Genomic DNA, 12,335 nt, shown 5'->3' on the forward strand with positions numbered 1-12,335 from the left:
ACTGTGAACCGGTAGGAACAAAATGTGAAACCCACCACTGCAGTAGGGGGCATAAACAGGAGGCTGCTTTTGCAGTCAGGGTGAAGATATCTAACAACATGGGGAAGAATACTGGATTAGATAGGCCAGCAAATGTGTCACCTTTGGGACTCTCTTCATTTGCTCTGAATGAAAATTGGTCCATATCCATTGGTTTATTAATCCCCTTGGAGCAAAAAAAATATATCCAGCGGTGCCAATTGTGAAGCCAAAGGGAAGAAGCTGGTTTTCATTTGGATGCATATCTTCTGGCCCTCACCCATGGTGGCTCCGTTCTTTGGAGTGGGGGTGGGGAGAAAGGTTTGCAGTTAATGTCACGCCTGGTTTCTCCATCCAAGGATTTGCCCATTCTGAGCTTCTTCCATTAAACCAGCAGTTCTCTACCTGTGGGTCGCGACCCCGTTGGGGGTCGAATGACGATTTGCCAGGGGTCGCCTAAGACCATCGGAAATATGGGAAGTATACTTGCGAGTCGAAGAATCGCGCTCCAATGGTTGACTCCACAAGCCAGCTGCAGGCTCTTCAAATCGCTAGCCGAATTCGGCTTCAGGCGCGATGAATTAAAAAAGAGAGAAATCTTTGCTCTGATGTCTCCCTCTCAAGCCAGCTGCAATCACTCCCAATCGCTAGCCTAATCTGGCTTCAGGCGCGATAAACTTAATAGGGGAGGAGTCTCCGCTTTAATGCCTCCATCCTCAAGGCAATCGCAAGCAGTTCAGATTGCCAGCCAATACGGCTTCAGGCACGATAAATTCAAAACGAAAATAATTTTATAGTTGGGGTCGCCACATTGTGGGGAATTGTATTAAAGGGGTCGCAGCACTATAAAGGTTGAGAACCACTGCATTAAACCTTCTGAATTTGCCGTCTGAATGGATAGCTTCATATTTGATCTGGATCGTAGCAGCAGGCGAGTTCTTTTTTTTCTTTCCTCCCACTTGACTTCTCCTGATGGGGCAGCCACTTCTGTCACTTTCAAAATATTAGCAGCAGCCTTAACTGGCGAGCGACATGGCATTTGGGTTTTTTGTTTTGTTTTGTTTTGCAAACGGGGATTGTTGCATCCGAAACGTTCATTGCAAGAATTGCCACAGGCTGTCATTTTTGTCTCTTATCCAGTACATATTGGCAGGAGTTTTGTGTACTAGACTTCATGTCTGGTCATAAGAGGAGAAAAGAAAGAGCCGCTAAGCCAGACTGTTTTGATACTCCTTTGGAATTAAAAGCATATGAAACAGATGCATCTTGATAATTTTTTTTTTATAAATAACATCAACTTAAATAACTTAAAACAATAACGTTCAATTATAACTTAAAATAAAGTTTAATGCTGTAACCACAGAAAAGCATGAATATCGGTTGGAAGGGAAAAAAAAGAAAAAAAAGAAGCCATATGCCCAAACAGGAATTATATAAAAAGATTAGGTTACGTTACATAAAAACCCATATGATGTTGTCTGAATTTTTTTTTACTTCATCGTTACATAAAAGGATATTTTGAGGAAAGTGAGATGAAATACATTTCCCTTATTAATATTATTTAATATTACACTATTCTGTAACATCTTTCAGAGCAGCATTAGGCATTCTTACTGATAGATATGAATACATTGCAGTGATGCAACTTCCATTTGTCATATTACCTTTATTGTCTTGAATACCACAGCGTTCCAATTTCAATTTGCTTTAATACTTAAAACCTTATTTATTCTCATTTTTTTTTTCCTGGGAAGTATTTAATACTGCTTAGCCTTCACGATTCGTACCGACTTGATCATCTGAAGACTTAATCCAGCAGCCATCAAGTCCGTCATATTTTACATAACATTTTCATCTGCTTTATTATTATTATAGCAGCCATGTTTCACGAAGCAGATAGGTTTATTTTAAATAAAAGATCGTCAGATAATCAAGTCACGAACAAGGCGCAAAGGGTACATTTAATTTAAGAATCTGCAAAGCTACTCTTTCGCTAATGTAAGGATCGTACAACTCTTTACAATTTTTTACAACTTTTAGTTACTAAATCGGAAGTAGTGTATATTTTCATTTATTTATTTATTTATTTATTTATTCATTCATTTTTAAAGCCAGTCTCTTAAAAATAAAACATCGTGCTCAAGTCCAGCTTGTTCAGTTTTTCAGTAGTATTCCAGCTTGTCTTCCTTTCTTACAGTCCCCTTTTCAAATGATACATATATATCTATATCTCGTTTGATATATACATATATATATATATTTTGCTGGAACTGGTTGTCCATAGTTCATATAAGATTAGGATATTGCAAATGGAAGAAAATGGGAGGAAGTGTCTTCTTTGCTTGTTTTTGGGCCTCTTTTAGGGGCTCCATTCTGTTTTAATGCGATGTACATTTCTTTCCCCTTGTGGGTCCAGTTTGCTGAAGCGTAGGTGTTATAGTGATTCTCTTGAATGAGCTCTACAAAGTTGCAGTCTTCATTGCACACTTTCTGTTGTTTAAAAGAAAACGAGATGATCAGTCAAGTACCAAAAATACCTGGCAGGGGTGTGTATCATTTCACAAAAATTTTATTGTCCTTGAACTAAGGTAGTCCTCGAGTTACGTCTGTAATAAAGCCTTCCTGTTACGGTCGGTAAGTCGTAACAGTCATCGAATGGGTCGGTCGTGTGATTTTTATTTCCTTTTTTTTTGCAGCGATCATTAAGCGAGCGCGGTGGACGTTAAGCGAAGCCATTGTTCGCTATGATGCGCTTTTGCCGAAAACTAGAAATAAGAGCTGATTTTTAGCAGAGGTCATCATATAACGTGGTCACAACACCACAGATGCGATGTTGTTGTTGAGCACCTGAAGTGCAGTCACGTGACCGGGAGAGGGCGGTTCAAATGTCAGAACTTCAGGTTGTAATTTCCCTTTTTTTTTCTAACTTGAAACGGTCACTAAGCGACCAGTCGTAAGTCGAGGACTACCTGCAGGCAGTACAATCCACTTAAAATGCACCTGCTGACTAATGCAAATGCCTTACACTTTTTAATAAGCACCAATTTTACATCAATAACATCCCTGATGTTGCTGAATAGCTGTATCATCCAAAGCGAACAAGGTCAATTGCATGGGCTGCTGAGAGTTATGGTTCAGCATTTAATCTGCCTCCGGGAGCGAGGCAGGATAAGGGCGGCATAGCTGGTTAGGAGAAGAGCCCAGAGCAAAATAGGCAAGTAAAGTAAATCAGAGCCCCAAAAGAATCCCAAAACTGCCAAGAAACCATAGATCAACCTGCCAGCAGCTTCTGCTTCCTGTTGACTTTTGTTTTGGCTCTTTTTTTTTTTTTTTTTTTAAATGTGGCTTCTGGGAGAATGAAGTCAAAACAGAGAAAATCTCTGATCTCCAGGAAGTTTGCATTCCAATGCAACTGACCGTAAATGAGAGCCATTCATCGTATACCATCATCTAGCAACTCCCATGGACTGGGGCCAATAGAGTATAAAACAGCGGCCCTCAACAGGTTCAACGTGGACAGGTTCCACGGAGAGAGGTTTTTCCGTGGACAGGAGGGGTTGTGGTTTCTCATGCTGCCTGTATCCTGCAGATAGGGCTTCTGCTTGTTTGCGCGGCCCGGTTTTCTGGCATGCCATGGACCGGTGCCGGTTGAGGGACTGGGGATTGGGGACACAGCTGATCAAAACAAAAAACAAACAACCCGCCGCCCCCCAGGAGCAAACCTGTTTTTCATTTAATGCAAGTGGCTTCTAATAATTATGCCAGTACCTTTCCATAAAGCTTCCCAGACTTGTTCATAGCCAGAAAGTATTCACTTGCGACTCCTTTGATGGCCACTATTCCAACCGCCACCGTTCGTATTTCGAGAATACCTGCAGGAAATAACAGTGAGGTCCATAACTGTTGTCTCTCTTTGTGATGTAACATTGCAAAGCTGAGTCCAAAGGTGCTTTTTTTCCCCCCCTAAAAGGCAACTGGACGTCCTGGCTTTTTTTCTTTGAAAATGCTTCGCTTCTCATCCAAGAAGCTTCTTCAGTTCTGGCTGAATGGTGGGGGAATGGAAGGATTTGTATGCTTTGCCGTCATCTGGTCATTAGTACGCTCTCTGAGAGCCGTTGAGGCCTTTTGGGGATTTAGCTATGCCCTCAAGGTCACCTGAATCAGAGTGCAGATGGGTGTAGAACCAGGAGTGGGCTTCAGAACCTTTAGCAATGGGTTTGCTGCCCCGTTGCTGGATGGCTGTGCCCATGGAGAGCGTGGCCTAGTTGGCTACCTGCACCATGCTCACCGGGGGGGGGGGTGTTTTTCACCCTCCCCAGGCTCTGGAGGCTTTCTTTGAACCTCCGGGAGGCAAAAACGGCCTCCCCTGGGCTCTGAAAGCCCTCAAGACTTCCGGAACGTCTGGGAGGTCCATTTTTTGCCCTCCTAGAGCCTCTGTGCGGGCGCTGCACTTACCTGTCATCCAAAATGGGTCACATGGAGACTCCTAGGAGGGACTGAGTGGGGCCAGCCAGTCCTTGGAACTACTGGTTCGGCGAACCAGATGTAAAATTAGCATCTGAATCGGCTGAACCCCACCCCTGGTGTGGAGCCTTCTTGGTGCTGCTGAAAGGACTGTATTATTGACGGGAGAGAGGTGGTATCGTATCCCTTCTCTTTCAAGGAAAAAAACCCAAGAAAGTCCAGTTGCCTTTTGAATAGCACCTTTGGGATCCAACTGTGATCTGAATGACAGAGACATCTCCATAGACATTGCAAAGCTGCTTTGTTTAACTAACTTTTTTCTTTTTATTTATAAAACTTCGGCTACTGTTTTCCCTAAGGAAGGTGTCACAAACATAAAATTCCTCATGGTTTTAAAGGCTATGAATGGGTGTCTGATTCACACTAGATACTCCCGTGTTCCATAGTATTATATACATAAATTGCACTAATCTCCACGCAAGTTTGTGAATGCAGACATTGAATGTTTATATCGCTGTTTATGATTTCATTTCCAAACTGAATCCTTAGGACTCCGTCATTTGTGAAACAAATAAAAATATCTTCGGTGGTTAGAGTTACTGTTCAGATGGAAATGAATGCACTGGGCTTTGAAACTCTCAAGAATAGAGATTAAATCAAGGTTCACAGAATTAGGGTTTTGTTTTGTTTTGTTTTTTTCAACAAAGCATACCTTGAAAAAGATATTTAAGAAATTTACTAGAGGATTGCTCTCATTGAGGGCACTAACTTTAGAGCTTGTAAATGATGGAAAACAGATCAGGGCAACCTGACAAGCAGATAAGAAGTATTTGTCTGATCCTTTATGGCCATTAAAAGCTGATAACCTCTGAAAATCAATTTGTGCCATGCACAGACATGACTTACTGCTTTTTTAAAAAAATATATACATCCATTTAAGATACAATTAGAAAGCTCCAACTTTTATTTTTGTGTTCCCTGAGCTGGGTTCCTCCACCAGCAGGTAAACAGGCCTGCAGAACAAATTGCTACAAGCAATCCAGATCTAATTCTGCTTGATGGGATTTTTGAATGAAGATGAGGCTCAGAGAGGCTCAGAGTTCGCACATTATCGTAATTCACGATTGCTCAATCATAATTTATCCAACAGATCATGCAGCAGGCTAAGCCCTGTTTTATAAACTACAATGGCTGACTTCACATAACAAGTAAGCCGCAAGGACATTCAGATCGCATTTACGGCATAGTGCGATGTGGAAACATTGCCATTTAATGGTTTTTGATAAATTGGCGTTCCTATCGGTAGGAAAGGGTTTTCTGTGCCAGCGTTGCAGTGGACTTTTGTACTGTCTGACCTGTCTTGGTGCATAGACCTCACTGCGCCTTGCCCATGTTAGTAGTTCTGACAATAGCTATGCAAAAAGGGATTAGACTATTTGTTTGAACATATTTTTTCCTATTTTGGACATTGCTTAAAATAAGTCTTACAAATACAGAAAAAATCTCAAAGGTACACGGAAAAAGGTTGAGGAAATAGGCAGACAAACTAAATTTCAATATCTTTCTTAAAAATTAAATTTAAAAAATATACCACGATGCGTTCTTTTCCTTAAAGTACAGCTATGCAGTTGTTCTGAGGTTTAGGCTAAACCTCGTAAAGTGAAAGATTAAATGAACAAACTGAATACCTAATTAGCTATGTGAATTTCTTTCTACCTCTGGAACAGTTAGTTGTCAAAATTCACAGCTATGACCAGCTGGACCCTGAAAATAATGACTTCGCTATGCCATTTTTTGATTTATGAGTCATTCTCTTTATAAATGAATTTATAAGTGATGTATTTGAATACGAAATGATATTTACTCCCCCCTCAAATGATTCAAGTGATAGTCAAGCACAATAGAATTAGCGATAGTTTCATCATATTAGGCATTGCTCAGATTCCAAAGAATTGTGCTAACGTTCAAATATTTCTCAATTGCATATGTATTTACATATATACATACATATGAGCATGCACATTGCATATGCTAAGCAATTTATATATAGCATCCTGGGGAGGGCAGTCTTCAGATTTTAAAAAACCACTTGAGGCAGCGCAAATCTTAAATGCAACTTTAAGTTCTTTGAAACTTGGTGATGACTTATCAGATAACTATTTGAATAAATATGAATACCAAATGAGGAGGTTGATGCTGTTCTCAATGTGTTTGCTTACAGTTTAATGAAAGGTGTTTAAAATGGATCATCTTGCTCCATGATTCATTTTCAGGATGCTATTCATTTAGTGTTAAAAGAGTTTTGAAAAAGTGTACATGTGGCCTTCATTTCAATATTTCGATAAGAATCTAAGCGCACCAAAGGAGTATTCTATGCAGATATCTTCAGAGATTTTAAAGATGCCATTATTCGTTGAATATAAAATACTTTTAGGTGTAGTCAGTTTAGTTTCTTTTTAGTGTAATTTTATGCCGTAAGTATTTTACCAAAGATTTGATGTTTGCAATATACCATTTACACAGCTAAGGTAGAAACAAGAGGTCCTTGGGAATCTCTGAGCTTGGTGAGTTTTTTTTTTCCAGACATTTCATTATCCAAACTAGGTAACATCAGCCATGCTAGTATAAAGTGAGGTTTGCTCTAAGTTTATATTTTAGTAACTTGTTCTGGTTGCATATTCTAATATAAACTAAGAGCAATCCCAACTCCTTAGTAGCACTGATGACGTTACCTAGTTTGGTAATGAACCATCTGTAAGAAAACAGCCAAGCTCAGAGAGCACCACGAACTCCTCATTTCAACCCTGAGCTACAAATAACCTCTTTTATTGGTAAAGTAGAAACAACCTGGCGAAAAGGGCTTTGTTGTTGAGGTATTCCAATATATATATTTTTTATACTGATTTCCACACAGACCTAGACATTCATACACAAAATACATTTGGCAAATCTTTCCTTGAAGTGAAAGGCTCTTGTGGATATGCAATCCCTATAACTATCTTAGAAATACATTGGAAACTATCCTAACACAGGTCTGGCAATCATTAATTCTATTCCATATAACATTTCTAAAAAGTAATGTGATACAAAGTTAGTAATATTACTGTCCAATATACTGGCTAATTTCCAACATTCTCTCCTCATGTGTCATAGAGTCATAGTTCTAGAGGTTTCCAGGACATATTCAAAGTATCTTTTTTTTCCTTCCTTCCTTCCTTCCTTCCTTCCTTCCTTCCTTCCTTCCTTCCTTCCCTTCCTTCCTTCCTTCCTTCCTTCCTTCCTTCCTTCCTTCCCCTTGACATTCTAACAAATTTAAAAACAATTGTTTCAGGCCTGCCTGCTTTAAGAAATGGCAATAATGTAGACACATTGCTCTTCAGAATTGCCATGTTCAACAATTCTATAGTATTCTCTCCCTTCAAACACGAGACTCTTTGTCATGTCTTTGAAATCTCGAATGAGGTATCTCATGGTGTGTTTATGGAAGACGGGATGTAGGAAACCAGTTTATTTGCTATGCAATTGTATTGCAGCTGCACCAAGTGAAACTAAAATGCAGCTTAAAGGAGTCAGCATAAAATCCCCCATAATGCAGAAGGATTGACTAAGCACTGCTTGTCAAACAGTAATGCAAATTAGTCCTCAGCATAACAATTATTCTCCTTTACACAAACATTAGATCATGCAGCTTGGTGTCCTTTAATCACAGCTCAGAATTCCCAGCAGATAAAAGTCAGCTTTTATCTGACTTCTAATTTTGGGAATTGCACTGGCCAGTTACTTTTCAGGATGCTTCTTTGAGGTCTAGGCTCCAATAAGACAAAGGTATTATCATTTTCCATCCATTTCCACGTTTCCTTGCTTCCAGAAAGAGGAAGTAAACAAACGTTAGCTACATAGCAAGTTAAGCTCTATAAGCAAGAAATCCAAAGTACCATACACACCTTGACTTAACAGAGTTCGTTTAGTGACCGTCCGCAGTTATAATAGGATTGAAAAAAAAGGGATTTACGATACTTTTTCATGATGGTTGCAGCATCCCCACGGTCACCTGATCAAAATTCGGATGGTTGGCAATTGGCTCATATGTTTTATTTATTTATTTATTTATTTATTTATTTATTTATTTATTTATTTATTTATTTGACACACAGCATATATAAGCAAAAGCTTGTAATAACTATACAATATGTAAGCATATATAAGTATGTAATAACTATATTAATTGGATGTAACTAAAGAAAACAATAGGACAGGAACGGTAGGCACGCTTGTGCTCTTATGAACGCCCCTTACAGACCTCTTAGGAATGGGGTGAGGTCAATAGTAGACAATTTTTGGTTGAAGCTTTGGGGATTTTGGGAAGAGACCACAGAGTCAGGTAGTGTATTCCAAGCATTAACAACTCTGTTACTGAAGTCATCTTTTCTGCAATCAAGATTGGAGCGGTTAACATTAAGCTTAAAACTATTGTGTGCTCGTGTATTATTGCAATTGTATGCAATAATAATAATAATATGTATGAGAAGTTGCCATGTCCCGGGGTCATGTGATCCCCTTTTGCGGCCTTCTGACAAGCAAAGACAATAAGGAAGCCAGATTCACTTAACAACTGTGTTATTAACTTAACCACTGCAGTGATTCACTTAACAACGGAGGCAAGAAAGGTCATAAAATGGGAAAGCTCACTTAACAACTGCTTTACTTAGCAACAAAAATGTTGGGCTCAGTTGTGATCCTAAATTGAGGAAATACCTGTAATGAAGTCTAGCTAAAAACTAACTTGTATTTCAGTGATGCTGCAGACCTATCTCAAACAGTAGGTGGTAATTGGCACCCTAGACTAGTAAAAGTTTTTATTTTATTTTATTTTATTTTATTTACATTTATATCCTGCCCTTCTCCGAAGACTCAGGGCGGTTTACACTATGTTAGCAATAGTCTTCATTCTATTTGTATATTTATATACAAAGTCAACTTATTGCCCCCAACAATCTGGGTCCTCATTTTACCTACCTTATAAAGGATGGAAGGCTGAGTCAACCTTGGGCCTGGTGGGACTAGAACCTGCAGTAATTGCAGGCTGCTGCTGTTAATAACAGACTGCATTAGCAGCCTGAGCCACAGAGGCCCTAAAGTTATACATGTAATGTATAACAAAGTTATACATTAATATAAGGAAAAATACTTTATATAGAGCAGCAATATAGTTTGAAAATTTGTGTGAAGGAATATTTAGAAGCATTTAGAAATAAAGCTGCAAGTTACAATGATCATGAGCTTAATAAACATATTGAAGCTGCCTTCTACTGGCCTAATAAATACATTGTGCCAAGTTATAACTTCTTTAACAATGGCTTATTGAATGCAATATAATTCAGTGGATTTGCATCAGAGGGTCAGCTATAAATCATGGTTTAAAATTACGGCGAGGAAATTCATACAGTACAATAAGTCAGAACGACCCAGCTCACATTTTTGGCTTGCACAATGTGTGAACCCAGTCAGTGAGTTAAATCTGTGGTTCATCTCTACATTGCTTTAGATTATGATGTTAGAATTGAATGTGGAATTTTCTCCACACCAAACTGAACATGAATGGTCTTAGCTTCATGTAGGCTGCAAAAAGCTCTCTCTCTCTCTCTCTTTGTGTAAGTTTGTGTTTGGTGTGTGTGCATGCACATGTCTTCATGTGAGCGTTGACTTCTGACTGCCTCGATAAGTGCAGTTTTCTTGGCAAGATTTCAGAACTGGTTTCAGACAACTGCTGAAACTCTTTTGCCTAGAAGCTAACATAATTGTAACTGATATTCCTACTAATCAAGGACTGTGAAGAAGTTAGAAAACCTCTGGTTATGACATTAGCAGGAACCAATCTCTTTTTCCTAAAGCATCCAATCAACCACTGAGAGGCAGGCATTGGGTAACAGCTGTTCTCCAAACCGAAAAGCAGCAGAAAATAGTCTGTTAAATTACATGTCGACTAATGCCGAGAACACAAGCAACAATTTCCCCCAGCCTGGCAGCATATGTTTCCAGCTGTCATGAGCTATACGGCATTTCCTCGTGTCTCTGTTTTTCTAACCACTTTGATTTCACTCACACAGACTTGAAGAGTGGAGATCACATGTGGTGACCTCGGACCACAGCAGCTCTCATCACCTTAAAGCCGACAGAAGCCCGCCAGTTGGTTTTGTTTCTCTAGTTTTTTTTCTGCAAGTACCTCTGCCTGATGTAGAAAGGCAGCAAAAGGAAGCTGGTTTTGTTCTAATGTGTAATGGCCAGGAAAACATTGGGAAGTAGACGGAATATGTAGCTGAAAGATGACAGAATCAGATGTTGCTAACGAGCTTCTGCAGAAGACATCTGCAGAGCAGAATATTTCGTATAAAAATAGTAGCAAAAGCACGTAGGCTTGTATTGCATTCAGTTTTGGTCGCCACAATGTAAAAAAGATGTGGAGACTCTAGAAAGAGTTCAGAGAACAGCAACAAACAGGATTAGGGGACTGGAGGCTAAAACATATGAAGAACGTTTGCAGGTACTCAGTATGTCTAGTTTAATGAAAAGAAGGACTAGGGGAGACAAGATAGCAGTCTTCCAATATCTGAGGGGCTGCCACAAAGAAGGGGGAGTCAAGCTATTCTCCAAAGCACCTGAGGGCAGGACAAGAAGCAACCGGTGGAAACTAATCAAGGAGAGAAGCAACTTAGAACTAAGGAGAAATTTCCTGACAGTCAGAACAATTAATGAGTAGAACAACTTGCCTGCAGAAGTTGCGAATGCTCCAACACTGGAAGTTTTTAAGAAGATGTTGGACAACCATTTGTCTGAAGTGGTGTAGGGTTTCCAGCCTGGGCAGGGGGTTGGACTAGAAGACCTCCAAGGTCCCTTCCAACTCTGTTGTTGTTGTTGTTATTGTTGTTATTATTATTATAACAGCAATACCTGATGTTCAACCAAGAAATCCTTGTGTACAAAGCTGATCATCAAATGACAAAATAAGCGAGTTGGAAAGAATCTTGGAGGTCTTCTAATTACACCCCCTGCCCAGGCAGAAAATCTTATACCATTACAGTCAAATAATTGTCGAGTCTCTTCTGGAAAAACCTCCAGTGACGGAGCCCCCAACAACTTCTGAAGACAAGTCATTCCACTGATCAGTTGTTCTAACTGTCAGGAAATTTCTCCTTAGTTCTAAGTTGGATCACTCCTTGATTAGTTTCCATCCATTGTGAAGATTTTACTCATAACCCCCAGCGGGACACAAGTGAAAAGGTTGTACTAATCCTGCAGTTTTCGTGGCTATTAAGGTTTTCATTTCTTTTAAATGAAAATATTTAGGAAAGTTACATGCAACAAAATATGTTTTACTGCCACATAAAGTCTGATTCTTGCACCCTAATGCATGTTTAGGCAGAATCCATGTTATTGTCAGTTATGTATGCATCCGGAGTTATGCCTGGCTTTTCTGAAGCTTCTATGCTTCAACACAACTCAAGAGAAAAATCCAGTGATGTGTGGGAATGCACGTAGCTTCTTAAGATTACTTAAAAAGGTGGTAAGGTGTGCATGTTTTCCAACATTCAGTGACATCTTTTTCTTTTGCTTTGCAACCTCTTCCCAGTTTTTCTTAAAAGATAAATTGACTTAATTAAGCTCGATCAATTATTTTGTCCTCCTACCTGCTTTGTCGCAAGAACTATAGATTCACACTTTCTTAATTATTTCATCTAGAGCAGAGGTGTGAATCTCGATTTTATTGAGGGCTGCATCAGAATTGTGTTTGACCTTGGGAGGCCTGAGGTGGGATGGGGGGGGGCCTTGGCCAGCTTGATGTCACTCGTGTCAGG

General features: G+C 39.5%; 2 protein-coding genes across 3 annotated transcripts in view; one reads left to right on the plus strand and one right to left on the minus strand.

Moving 5' to 3' along the window:
• The window catches only part of FAM227B (family with sequence similarity 227 member B), a 97,359-nt gene that overhangs the window by 18,011 nt on the left and 67,013 nt on the right, over nucleotides 1-12,335 (plus strand). The gene's annotated exons all lie outside the window — the stretch shown is intronic.
• The window catches only part of FGF7 (fibroblast growth factor 7), a 30,668-nt gene continuing 19,672 nt past the window's right edge, over nucleotides 1,340-12,335 (minus strand). For both annotated transcript variants that reach the window (XM_058156539.1, XM_058156540.1), the window contains exons 3-4: nucleotides 3,787-3,890; nucleotides 1,340-2,508 (exon numbers count right to left, since the gene is read on the minus strand). In XM_058156539.1, coding sequence (XP_058012522.1) covers nucleotides 2,314-2,508; nucleotides 3,787-3,890 — 299 coding nt within the window. In that variant the 3' untranslated portion in view covers nucleotides 1,340-2,313. The remainder of the gene's footprint in view (nucleotides 2,509-3,786; nucleotides 3,891-12,335) is intronic.

The sequence above is a fragment of the Ahaetulla prasina genome, chromosome 13, assembly GCF_028640845.1.
Source record: "Ahaetulla prasina isolate Xishuangbanna chromosome 13, ASM2864084v1, whole genome shotgun sequence".
Lineage (NCBI taxonomy): Eukaryota > Metazoa > Chordata > Lepidosauria > Squamata > Colubridae > Ahaetulla > Ahaetulla prasina.